The following is a 25,881-nucleotide window of genomic DNA, read 5'->3' as shown; positions in this document are numbered from 1 at the left end:
GGAAGTAGAAAGAGAGAATGGGATGTTGTTAGGAATAGGGAAATGGATAGACCATTGCCGAGGGCCTCAACTAAGGTTGCTGTCCTTTAAAAAAATTTAAGTAGTACAAGCTACACAGTTTGCTCTCCAGTAATCTTCCAAAGTTTAGGTGTACAAGGCTGTTTTGATTAATCAGAAGTTGACATTTTTTTCAGAGAAAATGCAGTGGAAAAGGACAGAGCCCTTAATAAATGGAGATGTGTGGCACGTGGACATTGGGAGGTTGTTTGATGCCAGAAATGAGCAAAATTATGTGTAGCATAGGCAAATAGAATGAACATTAAGAAAATAATTTTTTATATAGCTGGACAAATAATGTGTGACGTTGTCAGAGGGCAGTGAGGAAATAAGGGCACTCACATCAGAACCTAAGACATTGGAGTTTGAAAGAAGTGAACAAACTTTGAGAAAGCTACCAGAGAAGTTGCGTCTTTGGGGAGGGGAAGGTGGTGGGGAGAGTCTTAAGTCTCAGGAAAAGCAGAGAAGTAGAGAAAGCATTTCATGAGGTGGCTGAGAGTATTTGATAATTAATTGGTTATGTAGGAGGAATTTTGGAAGGAATAGTGGAAAGAAGAATCCAGGTAAAAAGCACTCAAGAGCATGAGGATGAGACAATACTTGGAGGAGGTTGAAGAGTGGATTATTGCTTTTGGACTATGGACAGAAGCTGATAGTTTTGAGATGTTCAGATGGTTGACCTTCTGAACGTTAAGCTATTCTCAGTCCGAATAAAGTCCTAGTTAAAAAAGGGACTGATAAGATTCATCCGATGACTGCAGTCATTGGTCAGTGTTAAAAGAGATTACTGTGTAGAGTGTTATTCTCTCATATGAAGTAAAACCTTCTACACTTTGTACCTAAAGCATGGAAAGATGACCTGAATGACTTTCAGGGCAAGAATCACAGAGGTATCATAGGGCTTTTAAAATATTTATTTTACCATTGATTAGGACTATTACATATTGAGCCCTGAATATATGTTAACAGTAAAACTGAATCTGAGTAGCTATTTTTTAAATTTTGTGTCAGGATGGTATGTATACACTCCATCTAAAAAATATAATAAATCATGCAGGTGCCGATATATAAAGAGAAACAGAAGAATCCAATCTTGTTTTATACCTTGTAAAATACAATGTTCTCTGTCAAGACAGCCATTTTTGGCCCATTTTCTTAATCTTATTTTGATACTTATGAAGGTGTATTAAGAAGTCTTGAATCAATATTGAGATCACACAAACTAGCCCAGAAATTATCCCAGTATGTAAAGTCAATGACTAAAAGCAGTTTAATGCACAATATAAAAAGTCTTCAATTATTTTTGATAGTTTTTTGGTTAAGGAAAACAAAATAGAACAAATAATTAAGCATAGATTAAGATCATTCGTTTTACATACGAGCTATTAGATTGAAAGACTGATGAATCCAGTTCATCAGGAAAAAATATGGAAGCATTTTAAAATAATTAAGACAATTTATGGATATCTGTTGTATAGTGCAGTTTAGAATGACCTTTTAAAAACAGGATGAAATAAACATTGCTCCTGGGAAAATATCACAAAAAATCACACTTATGATGAACGATTCACAAATATTAGGGTAGAATTTGGGATTCTGACTTAAAATATCCTAGAGCATTTTTCAGTTTTAGAAAGTTAATTAGTTATCCTGTCTGGAGTTATTGGACTCCAACTAGATAAAATTCTAAACCTATAATATAAAGAAGTTCAATGAGAATTTGTGACCAGATCTTTCTTCTTATTAAGGTCACATGAACAGCACAATGTCCTGAGCTGGACAAATGTAAAGCACAGTATCTCCTAAAGACATTGTTTGTAGTCCAGATATGGTGAAAATAAGATTAAAGAGTTGTTTAAAAAAAAATTTTTTTTTTTTTTTTTGCACATCAAAGTCTCACTTTGTCACCCAGGCTGAAGTGCAGTGGCATGATCTCGACTCACTGCAACCTCCACCTCCCGGGTTCAAGTGATTCTCCTGCCTCAGCCTCCTGAGTAGCTGGAACTACAGGTGCCCACCACCACGCCCAGCTAATTTTTGCATTTTTAGTAGAGACAAGGGTTCACCACATTGGCCAGGCTGGTCTCGAACTCCTGACGTTGTGATCCACCCACCTCGGCCTCCCACAGTGCTAGGATTACAGGCGTGAGCCCCCACACCTGGCCGAAAAACTTATTTTAATTACATTTTTTTCAGTTGACTCCTGTAAATACCACTTGAAAGTAACTTACAAGTATATTGCTAGTCGGTGAAAAGAGCCTTTCTTTCTGTTACCCCAACCCTGAGCCCTCAGGTTAGGTTTTAAGTCAGGTTACTTAGAAGATGGAAAATAATAATGAAGTTTTTGATTTTTTTGTTTGTTTTAATTCCCTTGTTTAAGATACAGAAGCAAAGTGGTACACTCTTAACACCATAAAAGGTTATTTATGTTATTATTAAACCCCTTCAACTCTCTCATTCATTCATTTAGTAACAATTTACTGAGTGTCATTCATGGTGCCATTTTACATGCAGTCAAGTTTTCATGCAATAGCACCAAGACAATTGATTTATATGGAAATTTATTACTTAAGAATGTCCACCTTATAGATGAAGAAAAACTAAAAATATTAATCAATAGTGCTAGCCACTTGATTAGTAAGGTGAATAAAGTCACACTTAGATTTATCCTACAAGCTGCCCTTATTAATAATAAGTTTTGACTTTGCATAAATTAGATCAGATGCTTCCTTCTTTGGTTAACCTGGCTAACTACAGATGTGTGAGCTCCATAAGGAAGTAGCCTTCTCATTCCAATCTTCCTTGAGTAAAGTTTTAACAGGGCCATTAATCTCAGTATTCAGATCATATGTAATGATTATGCCTGCCAGAGTATCTTAGTTATAAGGATTCAAAACACAATCAGATCGGGCCGAGATAATGCACACATTCATGTATTCATCACAAGTAATATTATATACTTTACATATGCTCTTTTATCAGTTAGATAAATAAAGATGAAGATATATGGGTTTGACTAGTTGAAATTTGCCTCTGCTATTAACCAGTGTAAAAATACCCAACTGGCTTGTACCTTCTCCAAAGTTAAATTTTGGGATAGCTCCAAAAGTGATGTCAATTTTGAACACATAATATTAATGTCCATAAGGGAGACTTTATAAAATTAATTATGTGAGTTCTTACCGAGTACTCTAAAGATAGTAGAGTTACTGTATGAAGCCAGCACTAGCAATACCTAACATTATGGAATTGGAAATGACTATTTGGTAGCAGATAGGCTTGAATCTAGGCATAATCTTATAATAGTTCATGAAAATACGTAGTAGCAAAACAAAAAGTGTTTCTAATGTGTTATCATTGATGTTATATCCCCATTAACTTCCTCTATGAAATTAGTGGTCCTGTCTCTCTAGAGAACATTTTAGAGATAATAGGGTTTTCTTAAAGGAATTGAATAACAGCATATTATTTTATCTTAATTATCTCTTAAGAGCCCATGAAAAGAATCTAATTTCCCAAAGGGAAGTAGAAAATGCAAGAAAAACCCAGTCAGATCTACTAAGAATGTATGCTAGTTCTCTAGACCATTCCATACTCCACTCTAAAGCCTGATAATTGAATGATGGCCGCTGCCTGTATACTTATAATTTATGGATTTTGTCATATTTTCAGATCGTTATTAGTTGCTTCAAATAATTGGGCTGAAATGTGATAAGTTTCCTGGTTTTTCCAGAAGTTTATATTCTGCAATTTAACACTATTTCCCAACAAAACGCAGTCTTTACCCACAAGACATCTTAAATGATTTTCTCAGGAAAGATTAAGATATAAATGTAAATTCTGTTACTAAACAACAACAAAAAAACTAAGTCCGTGATGACTTTTTCCGACTTTATCAGTAGAAAGCTTTTTTATTATGTTTTAGTATATAACTTTTAATGAGAAATTATTGATGAAATTGTTAGTAGAGTTTCTATTTATGTATTCAGTGACCACGAAATATCAGAGGGAATAATATCAAAAGGATGTTTCTGTGGGTTTTCAAAATTTAAAACCAAAATAAAAAGTAGCTTACAGAAAAATAAAATTCTTAATGCTATAAAAGAAGTTGTGTGTATAGCTGTCTGAATATCAAAATATGTGGTCTGTTGCCCTTAAAATTAGAACCGCCAACTTTCTTTTAAAAAGAATTCAGAACAGTGTGTATATTCCCACAAAAAATAATCTTTTTGCTCACTGTAATTACTATGTCAAAAAGATTGTTTAAAGAAAGAATTAATGCTCATAGAAATATATCAAACTGAAAAACATTTAATTAAAGACAGATTTTGGCTATTTTATAAAAGCAAAATCACAGATGCCCTGTCATTTTACCTCTGAGTACTTCAGTATGTGTATTTTAAGAATTATAGATGTTTTCTTACAAAGATCTCATTTCTAAAACCAAATGTAGTTTTTTTTTTGTTTTCTTTACATTTTTTGGATAAATTTCAATACAAGTTTACCTTGTTACTTCAAAAACACACCATTCTTTTGGTGAATTATACAAAAAGTGACTCTAAATATCTGAAGTTATTGTGTTTATATGTACTTACTCATATTTAATTGTATTTATTAATGCAGTAATTCCTTAACAGTTATAACAAAACTTAATTCTACGATGTAGGTCTGCTCCCAAGTGGGTTTTGCTATTCTAGACTAGGTAAAATATAAGTAGAAACTATATTAGCAGCCAGTTAGAGAGTACAATAAACTGCTAAAGAAAGGACTCACATTCTGAATCTATTTCTTGTAAATTCTAGAAAAATGAGTAGTTACAGATGTAAAGATGGATATTTGTTTCCATTTATAAAATTTTGATGGATTATGTTGATTTGTCATAATGTTTGTGTTTTCTGGAATAATCTAACCTACCATACTGAATTTCATGAAAATACAAACAATAAAGAGTAACTGAAAAGTAAAGCCTGTACCATAAAAATACAAAAAGTTTATGGAAATAGTTATGATTTTTAAAAGTGTTACACAATTGTTTTTAAACCAAATCCAGGTAGTCTTTATCTCAAAGGCTTCTATTTATGTTCAGTATCCACAATTAAATATCTCCACTCACATAGCTATAAATTTAACTGTAATTTATTATCAATATTACTTCATATTTTGCAGCTGAACTCCTTTGGCATATGGTTTTCAGTCCTTGGGTATTTTCTTTGTCTTTCAACAAATCTATTAATATAACAAGGGATGAGAAGCAGAGTAGAAGCTACCCATCATTTGTAAATTTTGCTACCTTGTTTTAAAGTAGCTTTGCTAAAATATGCAAAAGAACAATAAAGAAAAACTTCTGGCAACATCGATGTTCTTTAATACATACATTTATATATTCATGCTATCTGTTGCTCGTGAAACATAGTTGGCTTTAATATTCATAAAGTGGAGTGTCAACCTTATTGTAAAAATAAAGAAATGTAATCTGTTTCTATTTCTGCAAGTTATTCCCATATTTTTATTAAATCAATGCTTACGCCACACAACATCAATGCCTACTATCAGTAGTATGCTTGATTTTTCTAAAAAATTGATTGTAAGAATTGATTTTATATTTTGGTCAACAGATATTCCACATGACATATGATCTCGCCAGTGCAGTGGTGAGAATTTTTAATCTCATCGGCATGATGCTGCTCCTGTGCCACTGGGATGGTTGTCTTCAGTTCTTAGTACCACTACTGCAGGACTTCCCACCAGATTGCTGGGTGTCTTTAAATGAAATGGTTGTAAGTAATTTCTGTTATTTTACACTCTGGCTTTTCAATGTTGTGCCAAAACATTTTAAGTAATTATGTTACAATGATCTGATTTCTCCTCTATAAATGTTTATAGACAACTTGATTTTGCTTCTATGAATATAAAATCAGATGTTATGTTTGTGGGGGGTGGTTACAACTAAATTTTACTTATTGACTATGTTCCTGAGTATGTATATGTTACAACATCTACTTTTATATATTTTATTCTGTGTATACTGAGGCATATCTTATTTCAAAGGTACAATCACAAAATATGACCACGGTACAGCATTCTTTCAAAAATGCCTGTGGCTTAGAATAACTCCTTATTTCATCAACATTTTTTAGCATTCACTATGTTCAAGACATACACTTTTAGGGATTGTAAAACATGCAAAGGCAGGTACATCAGCATAGATATAGATTAAAGATGTATGAAGTGAAATGAAGTTTCAGATACTACTTTTTGCTAGGGAAAATAAGGAAAACTTCGGGGAAAAGGTAGGCTTTAAATTTACTTCTGAAAGATATGTAAATATTTAAAAAACTATAAAGTCTAAATTTGATTTAAATAGCTAGGTATGTTCCTATTTAATTTTAAGAAGATATGTTTTGATCTATATAATGCAACACTCAACACTCACAAAAGAATTAACAGAACAGTGAATATTTTAGTAGATATATCTATAAATCTCTCTCTATATATTTTATATATACACACATATGTGTTCACAAATATTTGTTCTTTTTGTATAAGTTCCCATATTTTCTTCCTGCATTACATTTTAATTACATTTTTACTTAATAAAACATTGTTTAACTGTGAATAGCCCTCTTTGATATGTGACATTTTATGGTACTTTAATTTTATGAGATTTTTACATTTTTCCCTTAGGTATAAATCAAATACAGTCTTTTCTCAAACTGTTCTACTATGGATTTCTTGGCTTATTTTTGTAGAAATTACATGGACACCAAAGATTATGATTTTTTCTCCTAATGATTGTAGCATAGGCTTTCTATTTGAAAAAAAAAGGCGGTTTACATTGAAAGATATATTGTCTTCTTTTCTTCCTTTTCTATCTTCTTCCCTATTGTCCTCCTTCCTTCCTTCCTTTTTCTTTTTGTCTTTTCCATGCTTTCATTGATATTTGACCTGATATTTATTATATTTACCTAGATCTTGCCTTCATTTCATTAATATTTGCTTATATATCACTAAATCACAAAGAGCTTTCCTGACCACCTTATCTTATATATTACTCCACTGGTTTATATGTTAATAATAAAGGCATTTAGCAACACACACACACACACACACACACACACACACGCACAAATACATACACTCTTATTTGTTATTTATATTTTTCTGTGTTCCCCACACCAGAATGTAATGTCTGTTCTCTTCTGTCCTGTATTTCCAGTGGTGTCTTGGCTTATTTTGTGCTGCTATAATAGAATACTATGGACTGGGTAATTTATAAAAAAACAGAAATGTATTTCTTACTGCTCTGGAGCCTGGAGAGTACAAGATGAAGGTGCCAGCACGTTCAATTTCTATATCTAAGATGGCACCATGCTGCTATGTCCTCCAGAGAAGACAAATCTATCCCTCACATGGCAGAAGGTGGAAAGGCAGGAACATAACTTCTGAAAGCCTTCTTTAATCAATTTATGAGAGCAAAGCAATCATGACCTAAACACCTTTATTAGGCCCCACCTCCCAACATTGTTGTATTATGGATTAAGCTTCTAACACGTGAATTTTGGGAGTCACATTCAGACCATAGAAAGTGCCTAGAATAGTACCTGACACATTAATTTGTTGTGACTTAGTCACGTGTCATTGACAGTTTATTTGAGAAATATTCTATATGGTAGTTTTGATAACTAAAGAACAAAGTAAGCAGTAGTTTGGTTGGCTCGTTTTTCAAACCTGTGATGTCTACTTGATTATAGATCTGTCACTTTACTTATCTTTTTGAAGGAGTCAAGTATATGGTAAAAATAGTAATAATTATATTTTTCAGGAGAAGAAAAGGCAACAGCTCTATAATCTGGCTACTGACTGAGAGGATAGTATAAAAACATTAGCACTACTGCCAAAAGATGATTCATTGGCACCAACTAATATTTAATTTGGTAAAAAATTATAATTTTACATTTTTCCTATGTGTCTTTCAGAAAAATACCAATTGTCATCATAGAAATAGTAAAATAACTATTTTGGGATGTCTATAAAGTACATATGGTAGTATAATTATAACGCAATGTACTACTTAATATATCTGATGATAAACACATTTATTGAAAAAAATTCTTGATTGTTTTTCTTTAAACATGTCTATATGTGCTCAAATGTGTGTGTTCATGTGTGTGTGTGTGGTGTGTGTGTGTGTAGTATGTTTATTCCAACATAGCCCAACCTTCAACCTTTTTTTATATCCTGACATTATACAAAATATCTTTCCAGAATTTGCAATTCACTTCTTGGCTTTTTTTTTTTTTTGGCTGCAGATTTACATATGAAATTGGTTTTTATTTTCTTTTGTGTTTATTTAACATTTTTCCATGTGTAACTCTAATGCAGAGAGAAGGAAACCGTCATGTGTGTTCAAATATAAAAGCCATAACTTATTTTATTTTATTTTATTGTTTTTATTTTTTTGAGATGGGGGTCTTGCTATATTGCCAAGGCTGGTCTTAAACTCCTGGGGTCATGTGATCCTCCCACCTTGGCCTCCCAGTGTACTGGGATTACAGGCATGAGCCATCATGCCTGGCCTAATTTATATTGTGGATAATAGTTATGTGAAGGAAATAACCATAAAAAAGACCATTTTTGAATAAAGAGAGAATCTTGATGGTATCATTTGACCTTGAAGATACTATTTTCCATTCTAAAGCTATGGAGTTTTGGGAAATCATTTATTGCAATAATAAAAAGCAAAGTATATTTATGCACAAGGAGTTATAATGGAGAAGTGCAAATCCAATATGAGAACAAAAGCACCCTGCATTTATTTAATACACTTACTATATACAAAACTCTGTGCTTTGAAGGATGCTATCTTATTTGGTCCTCACAGCAGCTGAATGAGGTAAACATTATTTTGCCCCACTTTTTGGCTAGAAAAACTAAAGTTTTTAGAAGTTAAATCAATAGTCAATGTCACACAGCTAGATTATAGAACCAAGAGTAAAATGCTTATATATCTGACTCCATAATTTCTGCTCTAAACCATGTTGGATGGTTTTGTGCAGCATAGATTATAAAGAACAGTCAAGGAAGGTAGTAATAAAGAGACAAAACCTATTAGTTAAAGCACTCCATTGCAGTAGAAAATCACATTAAAATTAACGTTTGAGCTCTAACACTAAAAAGTGGCAAGACTGATCTTTTGTGAGATGTAGAAAACCAAAATCAAGTTGAGAAATCAAAAAATTAAGGAGCCAGGCCAGGATATATGCAGGAATGTACTAGTCTTTCTTGGGTTTGGGCTTGACAAACATGCTATGACATTAGGCTCTGATTCTAAATTATTTATAATAAAGATTAGTGGGTCTAACAAATTCTTTATGTTTATTCTTCTTCATTGTATCCTTCCATCATTAAATTATTTTTATTCTTAAATATTAATTAATATATATTTATATCCTTCTTAACTGTATCTGCACTTATACCCATACTTTTATCTGTATCCCACTAGCTAGATGAGGAGAAACTCAAGGTCAATGCTATAATTATACTATATCTGTAACTGTAGTGTTGATAATTTGTTTAATATATCTATTCTTATATTAACTGTTTCATTCCATAAACGTAGGTTCAATTCCTCTCAGTGAATTCCTTTGAAGTCTTTCTAAATTCCTCATTAAAGTTTTTATTTAAATATTATTTTTAAAAACTCAATCACTAACCATCGTGGGTGCTATGGTTTAAATGTATCCTCCTAATTTCATGTGTTGAAAACCTAATCCCCACTGCAGAAGTGTTGGGCTGCAAAATCTAGTAAGAGGTGATTACATAAAGAGCAGACTGACCTCATGAACAGATTAATATTGTCATTGGAGAAGTGGATTAGTTATAAATATAAGTTTGGCTATCTCCAGCTCTCTTTCACATGTGATTGCTGGCGCTTTCACCATTCTATCCTTATGCCATGGTAGGGGACAGCCCAAAGGCCCTCACCACATGAAACTTTAAAAGATCTTGGATATCCCAGCCTCCAGGACTGTGAACTAAATAAATTTCTGTTCATTATAAATTACCGTCTGTGGTATTTTCTTATAACAACGGAAAGCGGACTAAAAGTGCAGGCTACTTAAATTGACTAGGAAGGAGATACTGACTTGCAAAACACAACATGAACAGGAAGTAACTTTGCTTTGTATTTATATTATTTGTTTTTGTTTCATTCAAGAAATAAGTCTGAATTATATAATTCTATCTGAATGAAAATCTTGGATATGGCAGATAATTACTTTCTAATAAGATTAGTTTTATTCTCATGACATTTTGTGGCTATGTGTTTAGGTGTACAACACTAAAATTATATTAAATCATTATAAACAAGATTGGGAGTAATGAGTTTTTGTTAAAATTACAAGTATGAAATATTCATTTTAAGAATATAAGAAAATAAATGATGCACGTTAACTTGCATATTAATTTTGAACTGAATCTCAAATATGAGATGTAACCTAGGGAATGACTTTATAGAACAGATAAAGAAGGATTTTCAGCTAAACAGTACATTCCTAGAGCAATCTTTCTTTAAAAGTCTATAGGTTTACTGTCAGGGAGTCTATGTTTTCTACTAGCAATCTTATAAATGTATGATTACATGTTAGTAATCATTTTGAAAGTTTTAACATAGCATGTTATGAATTTAGGATTATATGAATGTCATACATATGGAATCTGGATATGCTTTTGTAGTTGGAGCAGGTTGTGTCATGAGGTGTTACATCAAATAATTCTGGTTTATGAGCATAACAGATAAATGATGCATTTATACCAATTGAAGGATTAATAACATATTAAGTCCTGTACACGTTTTCACCGTAGTCAAAATGAAGAAAAACTTGGATAAGTGAATTAGTCATTCCATAGCACTCAGTTGTAGAATACTGTATAAAATCACACAATCTACAAAAACTGGCATTACAGCACTACATTTACATTTTATGCACCTACTTGGTTTTAGCAAAACAGCATTACTCATCACAGTAAATTTACATTAGGATGTATTTGTTGATTCATTATTTTGTATTTGATTTGTAAAATTATGTTTGTTTTAGTTTTATACTTGTATTTATTTGAGTAACATTATAATCAAAATAATTTAACCCAACTCAAGGGTATTTCATTGTAATGATTCATTTGTTGTGATTTGAAGGAATATGTGCATTATTTAATTTTGATAAGTGCTATTCTACAAGGCAGACAATTGGTCTTTCATGTATCTGCATCCTAGACAACTCCTATGCCAACTTTGCATGTGTTGCTAACTAAAATATTGTTTATAATCAAAATGGTAATTATCAGTAGCATTTTTAAAATATGTGCAAACTAATTATTCAGTTATCTATTTAAATGTTCTTCCTTGTACAGTTTTTGTTTTAATGATTTGTGCATCTCAAGTTATTTTTTTCAAAGATAAGTAATCAATCACTTGACCATACTCTAAATTACTGAATTTAGAACTCATGGACATACTCTAAATTACTGAAGTCAAAATTAATAAGCCTCTAATTCTCTTCGTATCTATAGATATATTAATTTCCAAAAAGTCAACATGCTTAAATCAATCTAGCAATATCAGAGAAAAAAAATGATATAAAAAATGTCTGTAATGGTCTAATTAGTAAAATCTATATGGAGGGAATAAGGGATTCCACTGGAAAATCTAGGTTACTCTATTTTGCTTTTATTTGAAACAACGTGACAGGGACACTTACTAACAACCAAATAGCCATGTGCTTTCCATATTTTCTAGCTGCCTTTCAGTTAGATGGGTACCTGTCTGTGCTATTAATTAATAATTAATGGCCTATGAATAGCAGTATATTTCACTTATAGGTATAAGCATTGAAAAGCTGCTATAACACCTTCAACTCTTTTTTGTTTTTTGAGTTCCAGAAGCATGTCTTAATTTGAATGAAGCTCACACATAACATAGCCTATCCTAACTCGTTTGTACAGAAACACGGGGTGAAATTGGCAGAATTAAATTTAAAGACATACATATCAGAATTACCTCAACCCCTAAATCCGCTGATTTTATACAAGTCACTTGACTTTCTTGTACGTAGCTTCTTAGCTGTGAATTAAGTGTATATTATGTATTTTTTCATTTAAATGATCTATTGAGTATTTCTTTGTTCCAGACATTATTTTAGGGACTGAACACATGGTAGAGGATGAGACAAAGTCCCTGCCCTCATTAGGCTTACATTCTAACATGCTTTTATTCAAACTATTTTTTCTGGGTACTAAAAACTATATGAAACTTGACAAAATGTAAGCTCAACAATGAATACATTTATAATCCAGTGAAATGGTAAATTATATGACATATCTATTAATAGGAATTTGACTTGAGAGCTCTCAAATGTTTGCACTGCCCAAAGAGCATGGGTCGAGTGCTGGTGAATTACTCCCCTTTTTCTGTTTTCCAAACTGTGTTCCCTTGAAAATGAAGCCATGCAAGCCTATTTTCTCTTCTTAATTTAGATACCCAGGGAGTACAGTCTTTTTTCTAACTCACCCAGTGGTGTTCTAGTAGTAGCCCTGTGTGGATTGAAATAAAATCTATGAAAAACCGAGGGCCAGGGAGACACAAAATAGACATTCATTTCAAGTAGTATTAGCTGGCTTTAGATCAGGAACCTTCAATAGAGTGAGGAATCAAGACACTTCAGGCACTTCTAGCTCAAAAACTATAATCATCCCAATAAATGTGTGCTGGGTGGGCAGAGAAGAGAGAGCTCTTTATTGATACTTTAAATAAATGATTTGGAAAAAAAGCAATAAGAATTATTCATATATAAGCTCACATATAAAATTAGAATATAGAAACCCGGATAATTATTTTATCTATTGCCATTCTATCAAATATTTAAGGGCAAAATTAAAATAGATTCACTTTTTGTTTACAGAGCCCATTTAACTACTTAGGTAATGACTGATTGACATAATATAGCCAAAGTAATATTACGAAGAAATGAGCTAAAAAATCTCTTAATTAAAAATATATTTCCCCTCTCTTGAGGTTCAGTAATCTATTTTAGATTTGAATTTCTATGGCTTAGAAATTGTATTATTCTGACAATATTAATTTTTTTTAAATAGAATGTACTGCCATAACAGAAAGTTTTTTTTTTTTGAGACCTAACAAAGGGTAACTAATTTGCTGACAAGTCACTGTAGCTCTACTGAAAAAAAATGCCTTCGTAGCTCCTATGAGTTATAATAATAAAGTAGGTCAGCAGCCTGCTGAGTGTTGCGATTCTCCTTTGCTGTCCTGTCTCTCCCAATTAGCAAAGTCTTCCTGGCAACTGCTCTCTATTGGATAGAAACATGACCTCATCACAAAAGGGAAAGGGTTTACATACTGTGTTCTTCCTTCTCAGATGTGGATTCTCTTACAGGAAAAACATAAGGAAATCAACTCTAATCTGATATTTTGTTTTCAAATAAAATGTGTATTTCAGAAAATTTTTAATTGAACTATAATTTCATCATAGAGAGGGATACAGGATATTGATGAGATTATATATTGGCTATGGTGACCTTGAGTTGCTTTAGCAATGGAAGACCAAGCCATAAGTTCCAAACATGTTTTTTATTCCCGCTTACATAGACTGGCTCTTACATTTTAAGCAACAAAAAGCAGAAGAAGCATTATTCATGAAATTACCTTATCTAACAAGTGGCACCTGATAAAGTTGAAGAAAAAAAGTATTTTGCTGTCTAATATTTCCTCCAAAATGATTAATTTGCCAGAATTAGTTCTCCATTATATCCATGCTACTCTAAATGTTGTTGAAACTTTCACAAATATAGTATTCATGTATGTATAACACATTATCTCACCTATTTTGAAGGAAATAAGTAAAAATACATTTACCATTTTAAAGATAAAGAGTCTGAAACAGAGAATTGTTATTCCATTTGCATAAAGCCAGAGACAGTATGGTAGCTGGCTATAAAATCCATATTTCCCCTTGGATTAAGGATGAACCCACCATACCATTCTACTTCATGAGCCCAGATAACTTCATCTTTTATAAACCATTGCCAATTTATGTTTATAGAAAACAACTATGAATTGGCTGTACTGCTGGAAGAGCTCAGAATGTATATGAAAAATACGTGAAAAGTCATTGTGTTTTGTATGTGTGTGTTGGGTTTCAGGGTTTTTCCTTTTACTACTGTCATAAATTCAAAAGAATCTGGCAAAGAAAAGCAATTATAATATCTTACTTTTTCTGAACTCCTCATATATTTACGTTTCACATAAAAATGTTGTTTTAAATTGATGCAGATTGGAATAAAATAGCAACATTGTCTTCAATCTGGGAATCAGTGGAATAGCAGACTAATGGTTTCTACTATATTATTCAACTCACGGATATATGGATGTCAGGCAATTCATATGAACTTTCTCTCTTTCCAAAGAGTTCAAGGTTATCATTCTCTGTTTAAAAAAGAAGAGACTTATATAGACTTGAATTATGTAAACTAAGTTGCCTCTTTTCAGATAATTTTCCAGACAAGATTATACAGTTGCTTCCCATAATGAAAGGCTCTCCACATTTTGCTTTTTCTATTCCATCTCATTTTTATCCCTCCTGCTTTATACCCCGGTCTAATTATGCTACTCTAGAGATATGTGACAGAATCAGAAGTGACATGAAGAAAGCCATGTGATAAATGGGGGATATAAGAAAGAATAGGAGGGACACTTTTTGAAACCTAACACGAACATTTTCATAACCCCATTGTATACCCCATCATTTTTTTGAAGTGTTTGTTGTTTTTAGAGATGTGTTTTATTCTGGAGTAATGAATAAATTTTATGATGAATTTGGCTTATAAACCTTTAACTTATTTCAGCTATTTTATATATATATTCTTATAATGTATCAACCACTGTAAGCAATTTATTAAATGAGATCTTAAAATATAGAATAGACTAATTGGCCCATTTTCTTTAAACTTTGAGGGTCTAGATATAGGGCCATTATGATTAACATTTAAATACTCTTTTAGGAAACAACAGACAGTGAGGCCTACTTGAGGGTGGAGGGTGGGAGAGGGAGAGGATAGAAAAACTACCCATTGGGTTCTATGCTTATTATCTTATATACCCCATCATTTTTTAGAAGTGTTTGTTGTTTTTAGAGATGTAATTTATTCTAGGTACTATACTTACTACCTGCGTGACAAAAAAAATCTCTATATCAAACCCCTGTGACTTGCAATTTTCCTGTATAGCAAACCTGCATATGTTTTCTGGAACCTAAAATAAAAAAAAAATAAAAAACTAAATACTCTTCTAGTATTTACCAGCTACGTGCCTCAGAAACACAGCTCCAATCCAAATAAGAGTTAATCAATACCTGGCTCTGTTCTACATCCAATATCTCATATTTCATGCATAGAGAAATAGGCACACCTAGCTGTGAACTGTTACCATTTATTCTCATGCATAAGCTTGGTAATGATAAAAATTGTGTAGGGAAAGTTTGGAATTTACTATAATATCTTTGTATTTTACAAAAAACATATAGCAGTGAATCACAATCCATTCTCTATACTCCAATAGCGTTTTCTTGAGCATATCATAAAGTCAATTAAAATGGTCTCTAATTATATTCTAAATATAGAATAAATATTATTTATAATATCTACTTATAATGTCCATCAAAGCAAATGGTGTGTATTTAGAGATCACTGTGTGCTACCCTTTGCTACTGTGATCAATGTGATAATCTAAAATCCTGATTCCTACAACATAGGGAAGGGCTTCTAGTGGAAAAATATTGAATTTTAACTGCATACAAAATGTGGATATAATTGAATTTGACCTTCTTAATTTTCCAGAAACTATATTTTTGGCCTTTAGGTGACTTTTCAGATTTTTTTTAATTGATGTTGTGTTTTTCCTAAGGTCAGCTATTTATTCACTTTTTAAAAAAAATATTTTTACCGAATTCAATGAAATTATAATAGAAAAAGGTATCATTTCAATGGTGGGCATTATTATCTCCCCATTGCCCCCAAGCTAAAAGTAAGCATTAATGTGCCATTTATTTATGATTACATTTAGTCTACAACTTTTGTAATTCTGTCCTCGACTGAGTTATCAATTCTTAAGGAAAAAGAAGAGAAAAAAAATTTACCATGTGCCTGAAATCAGTAAATATTAGGCAAATCAAACCAAAATGTATTAATCTGTAACATTTAATGGAAATCATTCTCCTGATGGGCACCTTTCCCTTTCATTCATCAGTGTTATTATTTCTTTATACTTTTCTGTTCTGATTATACCAAGAGATCAGAACTTTTTAATAAGTAGCTCTTTTGAAAAATATTAAAAAGAAATGTAAATAAATACAGATTTTTATACAAAGGATCATGTTAAAATAGAAACCCTATAAATGAGAGATGTAGAGACAGTTTATATACAAATATTTATGAAAATGTCCATGCTGTAAAGTTTTTGAATGTATTTCTCGATCATTTAACTTGTATTCAGATTCATTGTATGAACAGGCTAATTTCCATGGTGATTTAGTGTTGTACAGGAATTAAATTATCTCAAAATTTGAAGAAACCAAAAGGAGGATAAACACATTATCTTACAAAAGAATGAAAAAAGGAATAGAAGTAGGAGATAGAAGCCAAATAGCTAATACAATAAAAGCAGATTGTCTTTTCTCCTCCAGGCTGTTTTTTTGCCATTGAGACCATTCACCATTGTCACTAGGTGGTACTGAAGCCTGCCCTATTTCTTCCAAAGGAGCTAAAACTTATAACCTTTATCATAACCATGTGTTGTTTGAGATCCTAACACTATTTATTTTCCTGAGCTACATTCTTATTGAGATCTTTTATTTCTTGTCCAGGAAGTAAACAATATAAGTTTGTGGATGTAATTCTACCAGCTACTATTACAATAATTCCTATACAGGAACTGCTCCCACATATCTAATATTTAGTACCTGCAATTCATTATTATTTATTTTGCTTATTTATTTCTCCAGCAGTTTTGTGGTATCTGTTCACAACCATGTGAAGCAAATTGTCTTTATTGATTAATAAATAACTCATTAATCATAGTGTCAAAAATACTTTTTAAAAGTACTTTTATATATAATCACCAAGATTGTGAATAAATTATGAATTAGGAAAGAGACATTCAAATTATCTATAAAACTCAAACAGAAAGCTGGTGACAGAACTGGAACTAAGACCACAGTCTCCTTACTTGTACTACCTTCTATTTTCCATCAGTGTATGAATATAGAAATCATATACTGATATATTAAGGTCCAGATGATTGGGTAAAATCAAACTTTGCTTCAGTTTCATTGTTTTTATTTAAAAATGGGAGTTTATCTTTAATCAGTTGATAAGTTAGCTACTGAAATAAACAGAAATAATATGAAGCTTATCAAAACCTCTCTTGAGGCAACACTTTGAAAGATAACCATAAATAAAACTTATGTTCGGCTGGGCGTGGTGGCTCATGCCTATAATCTCAGCTCTTTGGGAGGCCGAGGCAGGCAGATCACGAGGTCAGGAGATCGAGACCATCCTGGCTAACATGGTGAAACCCCGTCTGTTCTAAAATACAGAAATTAGCCGGGCGTGGTGGCGGGCACCTGCAGTCCCAGGTACTCGGGAGGCTGAGGCAGGAGAATGGCGTGAACCCTGGAGGCGGAGCTTGCAGTGAGCCGAGATCATCGCACTCCAGCCTGGGGGACAGAGCGTGAGACTCCGTCTCAAAAAAAAAAAAAAAAAAAAAACTTATGTTCTTACAATTTCAATATTCTTATGCATAGGTATGGCAGAATGATACATATTCTAAAGGAAATCATAAAATTTGTGGGGCTAGAATTTATTATTGAGATACATTTTTTAAGAAAGAAATTGACCTAATTGGAGAAGACCAGGTGTCATATAGGTGCACACTACATGGAAATCTAGCATGCTGGGAAGGTTGAAATAAAGCGGTATAAAGGAAAAAAAAGAAACATTAATGAAGAAGTATTATTAACAGCATACTAGGAGGTCCCAAAGTAGTAAAATGGAGGCGGGTTTAGGGCACACCTTAGAACTGGAAAAGAGATGGGACATCTAATCTCCTTAAAGCAGAAGACTGATGAGTTCTTCGCTTGCCTAGTTGACAATAAAAAGCATAGAAGAAATGATGAGAATCTACTTCAACACAAATTGAATTTGTTGGTTAGAGTTAAGTGATCAAAATCTGATAAGAAGCATGCAAGTAATGTTAAACAAAATATAAGAAGTGGTATTGTGAAGTGATTAGCATAATCAAGTCCTGGAACTAGATTATTTAGATTCCTCTACCGGTTCTCTTATGCTAGCTATGTGACCTTGGACAACTGACTTAACATATTTGTACCTTGGTTACTTTATCTGTAATGTGGGGATGATAATCATAATTACTTCACAGAATTTTGAGGTAAATAAAGGTGCTTATATATGCCAACTAAATAAAATGATTTTATTTCAGACAGGTCACTCCATCGCCCAGGCTGGAGTGCAGTGGTGTGATCTCGGCTCACTGCAACCTCCTGGGCTCAAGCAATTCTCATGCCTCAGCCTCCCGAGTAACTGGGACTACAGGCATGGGCCACCACAGCTGGCTAACTTTTGTATTTTTAGTGAAAACAGGATTTTCCCATGTTGGCCAGGCTGGTCTCAAATTCCTGACCTCAAGTGATCGATCCATTGGCCTCATCCTCTCAAAGTGCTGGGATTACAGGCATAAGCCACCATGCCTGACCAACAATTTTGATTATACTTCTCAAGTCAGTACACAAAAGCTATTATTAATAGTTGTATTTGTGTTTGAGTTAGAGTTGATATTCCCTATCAATGTATTGGTATATATTCCTGTCATTTCAAAAATATAATAATTTCAGGTAGCTGAGAGTACAAGCAGATGTACTGTATACCTAGGAATATTAAGAGAACAATGGCAGAAAAAGAAAAAGTTAATAATGCATAAACCTGGCTAAAGAAACCAATAGTATTTGAATATAAAACTTTGTTTTTATTTTGCTAACACCTGCAGAATACTAGACAAAATATTCTGAACCCATAAGTATAGTTTCAAAAAACATACTTAAGAAACATTAATGGCATTTAGTAATAGTTGGAGCAAGGACCAGGAAGTGAATAAACCCTCCATTTGGGATCCACATAAATGACAGAATGTTAGTGGAATACTTTCCTTCTTGTTTAATAATGTCTTCCAAGGTGAAATATTTTAAACTGAATAGACTGGAATAAAGTCCAGAGAAATTGAACTCCGAGACAATACTTTGATATTCCAAATGAGCTCAATCCCCTGGCTCATGTGAATTGCACCTTAAAATGGTCATATGTTAGAGAAAAATGATGGACTGATTGCACAGGATCTTTAATAAGAATTAAAATGATGAAAGAACTGTTTTTCCATGGAATATGAAAATGATGTATGAATTTACAGAGTGAGATTCTGTACCAAATTATACAATAAATTATATGTGAGATAATTATCGTTATAATTTGGTAATTATAAAACTTATGTAGGAAAAGTTTGGAATTTACCATAATATCTTCGTAATTTATAAAACACATATAGCAGTGAATCACAAAATGTTCTCTTTTGTGTTGCGTGGTCAGAGAAAGCTCTAGTTTAATGAAACAAGTCATAATAGATTAGCCTTTCTTTCTCTCTCTCTCATATATATATATATATATCATAAAATACATACATATGATATTATGAGGGGAAAAATTTTGTTGCAAACCTTGCTAAGGACATATACTAAACACCTCCCCATTTTTGAGGTGAACCTTAGGACTAGCATATGTACTTATACAAATGTTTCTACAAGATGCTTTCTGATATGAAATATTTGGACTAACACACTATAGAACTGAGTTAAGTTAATAACAGGTTGAGCAAATGTTTTCTCTCCCCAGACCCTAAAGTGCAGATTGATAAATTAATATCAACAAAGATGAAGATATGTAAGAGGACATCTTTAGGATCCTGTCTTCAGATCTGAGTTATTTTCAACATATTACTAATAACCTGGGCCGGGTGAGTGGCTCATGCCTGTAATCCCAGCACTTTGATAGGCCAAAACAGGAGGATCACTTGAGCTCAGGAGTTTGAGACCAGGATGGGCAATATAGTAAGACCTTGTCTCTATAAAAACTTTGAATAGCTAGAGAATGTGGTGGCACGTGCCTGTAGTCTCAGCTACTCAAGAGGCTTAAGTAGGAGGATCACTGGAGCTGGGGAGGCTGTGGTTACAGTGAGCCAAGATCACACCACTGCATCATTTCACCCTGAGTGACAGAGCCGCACCTGGTCTCAAAAAGAAAAAAAAGAAAGAAAAAGAAAAAAAGAAAAGAATAAAGTAAAAATAATAACCTGGTTGAAGTCACTAAAGATGCAGCCAACAAAAAGCAAAAAAGAAATGGCTAGTGTGCTGGGTTATAGATTCATATTTAAGAATATCTTGTTATATAAGAAGATGAACTGAGCCTAAGAGAATGGATTTCATATGACAAACATAAGATCCCGTAAAAGATCAGGAAAAAAAAAAGGATAAGGACAAGTACAAGAATCAGACAAGGCTCAGCCAAAGATGTAAAACATACTAAGGGTTTTTGGGACTATAACTTCAATATACGACATAATTGAAATACTGCTCATTTTAACTACATAAAAATTCTAAACAATAATATTTTTATTAAAAATAGTTCAATTTTGGTGCCAAATACTAAGATATTTTGATGCCTCAGGCAATTATTTTCTAACTAGTAGATACATCTTTGAAATGTAAATACTCACTGGCTGTCTACTTACATTCTGAAATGATGCTTTCAAAACTAATTTAAATTGATTTATAAATTCATTTAAATCAAAGACCATGACAGATTAGTAATTAACTTTGTTTTTAATAGCCTCTTAATGAACTCACTTGATTATTTGACAGAGCATTTAGATATTAAGAAAGCAGTAAAGCACACCTTCATATTATAAAAACCTGACAAGAGTGTAGCAGAAAGGATGAAATTATGATGAATTGAACAAGAGATTTTATTATTCTTACAGTTAATCTTTTAAATTATGCAAATAGAAAACAAAAGCTCATTGCTTTGCAACACATTTCTCTGTGTAGTACATTTCTTATGTGTAGCTGCTTTGGGTTCATAACTTTGTATTACTCATTATGGCAGATCAGGATGATGAACTCCTTGACTGAAAAACTTAGAAACGTGTGGCTTTTCTTTCATAAACCATAGACATTTTGTTTTATAAATATTGATTCTATTTGTCTTTATTACCAGTAATAAGAAAAATCTTTAAAATTATAACAAAATAGCCTTCTAGATTAAATTAACTATTTGTCAGTTTCTATTTGGAACACAGTTAGAGAAAAATATTAAATTATGGTTTAACTTGAGGGAAGAAAGTCAGAAGTTGCATATTTCACAATTCACCAAAAGTAATGTCAGCCCTAACATAAATGTGTTGCATTTGCTAGTTTATTTCATTGCTGATTATTCACATTGCAGCAAACTTATGGAAAATTGAGCCTACAGTTTCCTAAAAATGCTTATCTATATAGAGATAATGGATGAGTTAATGCATCTTTTTTCTATAAATCTTTTAATTGTAAAATTACATTTACTTAGGGGACTTAGAGAAAACCTGTTGGAGAGGAGAGTTAAATCTGTATGAAATAAACAACCAACCAAACACCTGTGACTCACCTTCCATGTCATTAAAATACAACTAATCAAAACCTTTAGATAATGTATTTTTTCGTTTACTTTCCTATAATTTGATGCACAAAAGTTCAAATAGCAAGAAAAATGGAGAAAGTACCTGATAGTTATTCTAAAATTTATGATAGCCAAAATAATTCTTGGCTATGGAATTAATGCAGGTTCAGTCCAATCCAGTGCCCTGTATATGCCTCTTCGTAGCATACTACAATTGAATATATTATGATTATCTAAAAACTCCTGGTTATCAAAAAACAATTTAATATGGTTTATCATGTTTCATTTAACATGATGGGAAAGAAAAATCTTACACCAACTTTCGAAGGCAAAATTCCCCTGTAACTATGTGTCAAGCATAACAAGAAAACTTAATTCTCTAAAAATTAAATTTATTGTATTGGATATAGAAAAATTAGGTACATGACAAATTGAGGCTATCAAGTTAAATTAGCTCTTGAAGAAAACTACCAATTCAACCAAAGGCTGTTACCCAAATATTCTCTAGCCTAATCAAACTGATTAAAAATTGATAGCAAACTGACATGCCTACAGAAGCCATTCTCATAATATAGATGTATGAATTAGACCAAATGTAAGATAAAAGGCAGCCCATGACTTTGGTGAATTGGTAAAGCATACTCTGTCCAAGGAATGTGCCCACTTCTCAGTTTTATCTAATGATTATCATGTGGAAATGTATGCCTAATGATACCCAGAGTCATCAAGAACAGCTGAATATTCAGATTTTTTTAATTGTAAATGCCATTATATTTTATATATGGTAACTACCTTACATATATATGCACATACCTATAGATGCATCTATATGTACAAATAGATATACATATGCACGTTTTATATTATTTAATATATATACTTATATATCATTTTATATAATTATTGCTTTTAAAAAACAATGTGTTCCAAAGGAAAAAGCTTCAGCAAGCCTGATTTGGAGCCAGCAGGCCCTCAGTTTCCACCTCCTGAAATTAATCAAACATAATTTCATATGTTCATATGGTTGAGAACAGAAATGCTGGCTTTGCCTCTAGATATGTTGGTATCTTGTCTCAGACTCATGCCTTAACAGAATTCTTCCTTTCTCCTCCATTTACAAAAGGGAAAAAAAATCAGTGAATGTAAAAAGCATCTGGGGAAAACAGAAGAAAAGGAATTTGTCTACTTTAGCAGTTCAGCTGGACTTTGAAGATTTGTTGCCTTAATTTGAATTCCTTTTCACATGAATTTAACTGGTTTGGCAACTTGCTTCAATAATAATATGATAAATTGTCAAACAGCTTATGTCTGACAGATCAAGCCTAGATAAAATACATAAATAAAGTTAAAAGGACACAACAGACAAACAACAGACAAGTTAAGTAAAGACTTTGCATGAGAATTCTTTATTGTTGCAAGGGAAAAAATAATATTAAAATATTTTAGTCATGATATTCCTGTAAAACAGCATACATTAACCTTGCAGAATTTGTTGAGCATTAAGGGTTTTCTTAAAGTTAATGTCTCCTGTATTCTTCAATTCTCATGTTGCCTATTGTTGAGAAACATATATTGAGCACTCCATTAATTAATAAATAAAGAGCTAGAGCTTTACTGCATCCATAGCCATAGTAAACAGTTACCAGACTCGGGGAACCTGAGATTCTAGCTTTCTATTCCAAATATTTCATTTAAAGAAGATTGTTCTTAATTATTTTAATTTCTTAATTGAAATAATTAAGTGATAAAATAAAAATATTTCAAGCATATTAATTGTATCACAAAAGAGTTGTTGTTTAGTTTTAAGTATATGGTGTCCAGGCTGGACTGAAAAAGATTTGGTAGAGTATTGCATGTGCAAGGTATAACACCCCTTCCCATACCACAGGATCAATTTGCTTCCACTTGTTTTCTTGAGATTAGGATGTATTAAATAGTATCAATCTATTTAATTAATCTTCCCTCCCTCCGTCCCTTCCTTCCTTCTTTCCTTCCTTCCTTCCTCCTCTCACTCCTTCCTTCCTTCCCTCCCTCCTTCCTTTCTTCCTTTCATGTTTTCTGTCTCAAGTAGCTATTCTTATATGCTTTGATCTAATGGCAAATATATTGATAATAAAACAAAGTCTTTTCCTCATAGTTGTCTGTTTTTCCCAGAAAAAAATAGAAGATAAACAAATTAAACAGCTATAAAATATGTCAAGCAGCACAAACTATGTTACAAAACTTAAAGCAAGGAAACAGAATACTGTAACCTGGGTCAAGCAGATCTTTCAAAAATAGAATAGTTCCTATATGCCATCCCCAAAAAGATGACATTTAATCAGAAAACTCAAGGAAATGAAGGAAGAAGTTATGCTAATATCTGGAAAAAGAATAATCCAGAAGGAAGAAACAGCAAGTGCAATATTGGCTGGTGTGGCTGGAGTGGAGTGAGAGAGAAGAACAAAAATAATGTTGGAAGATGTCTAGGAGCCAGCCAAATCCCAATGGGTCTTGTAAACCATAGAAAAATTTGGGGTTCTATTCTTGGTAAAGTGAAAAGCTAAATGAGGCCGAGTTTCCTATGCTGTGATAGTTTCTACAGGGTTGAAAACAGAAGAGAGTGCTATTTTGCTATTTTACAGAATAAGCTACAGCACCAGGAACTAAGGTGCCTGTGAGCAAATGTCTAAGTCAGTACACAACAAGTAAATGGTTTGGGCAGAACAGCACAGCGGTTGGCAGTGAGCAATAAATGCTTGAGGTAGACAAAACAGAGCAACACACAGCAGCACAGGCAGTTTGATCTGACTAGTCAGGGTTAGCAAGGAAAACAGCAGCTCGCTTCACCCTGGGTGAGAGCAAGAACACAGTGGCCTACCTAAGTATATCAGACTTATTTGAAAATGTGTGTCGTATTTCTGAGTATTAGCAGGTAGTCACAAGAGGGGCGTGAGTTTCTTGGTTATGAAGGAAGAAGCTGCTAAGAATATAATTTAAATATAAGTATTAAGCAGACATAATGTTATTCTAGGGGGGAAATTATTCACTCTTTCATTCTGTCAGTCAGTCAACAAATATGTATTGACTGTTCTTTGCCAGGCAGTGTTGTAGGCATTATTATCTTACCCTGGGAGTTCTACATTCTAATTGAATTTGTTACTATATAAGGAATAATTGAAGGTAAACTTGATTTCCTCAAGTATAGTAATCAGTGAAGATAAACTAAAACAAATGTTTGGTTTCTGACAGTCTTGGACCTTTAGTGATGCTTGAACTTTTTGATCTAAGTTTCTATCTTTATTATTTGAAACAATTCTCGACTTTTACTCCAAATTGAGGTTGATCCTTTATCTATATATATTATTTAATAATAGTACATTACATTATATGATACTATGTAATACATTATATAATATTATCATTATATAATATATATTATATTTAATAATATAATTTTGTTATATTTTTATAATTACATACAATATGACTAATATAATATATATTATATACTATTCTATACAATATTTTATCAAATGTTAGTGTTTTATGTTTCTTTGTACCTTCCTGCCAGTCTCCTTCAATATCATCTGTTCAAAGAAGTTTGTCTTAGTCTGTGAACTAGCATTTATATCACATAAAATCATTAGCTAGCTATTTTAAAATGCTGCTACTACAATTATAAAAATAATATCCTGTTGGTTAGCTGGCCATCATGTCTTAATTCTGGAGAGAATCTTCAGTGTCTCTGAACCATTTGCACTGTATCACTCTACTTACATCATGATACAGAGCAGTTGGAATAACTTCATGGAAATAAAACAGAACTCTGTTTAAATAAAAAGGGAGATTTGAATTTGACACATTTTTCTCAAAAATAACATTAATTTACAGTTTTTCCCGCTTTAACTCATCATTCATTACACTTCATTTATTTCTTTTGCTAAAAGATAAAAACTTACTAGAAAATATTAAATCACTCTGTACATTTAATTTGAAGGT

At 32.4% G+C, this 25,881-nt stretch overlaps 1 protein-coding gene across 1 annotated transcript in view; it reads left to right on the top strand.

Annotated features, from left to right (window-relative positions):
* HCN1 (hyperpolarization activated cyclic nucleotide gated potassium channel 1) overlaps positions 1-25,881 on the top strand; it is a 425,130-nt gene that overhangs the window by 223,251 nt on the left and 175,998 nt on the right. The window contains exon 3 of the mRNA XM_054489203.2: positions 5,673-5,834. Coding sequence (XP_054345178.1) covers positions 5,673-5,834 — 162 coding nt within the window. The remainder of the gene's footprint in view (positions 1-5,672; positions 5,835-25,881) is intronic.

This window comes from Pongo pygmaeus, chromosome 4, assembly GCF_028885625.2.
Source record: "Pongo pygmaeus isolate AG05252 chromosome 4, NHGRI_mPonPyg2-v2.0_pri, whole genome shotgun sequence".
NCBI lineage: Eukaryota > Metazoa > Chordata > Mammalia > Primates > Hominidae > Pongo > Pongo pygmaeus.
The sequence above is the reverse complement of the archived record's forward strand: the minus strand, read 5'-3'. Positions and strand labels throughout refer to the sequence as shown.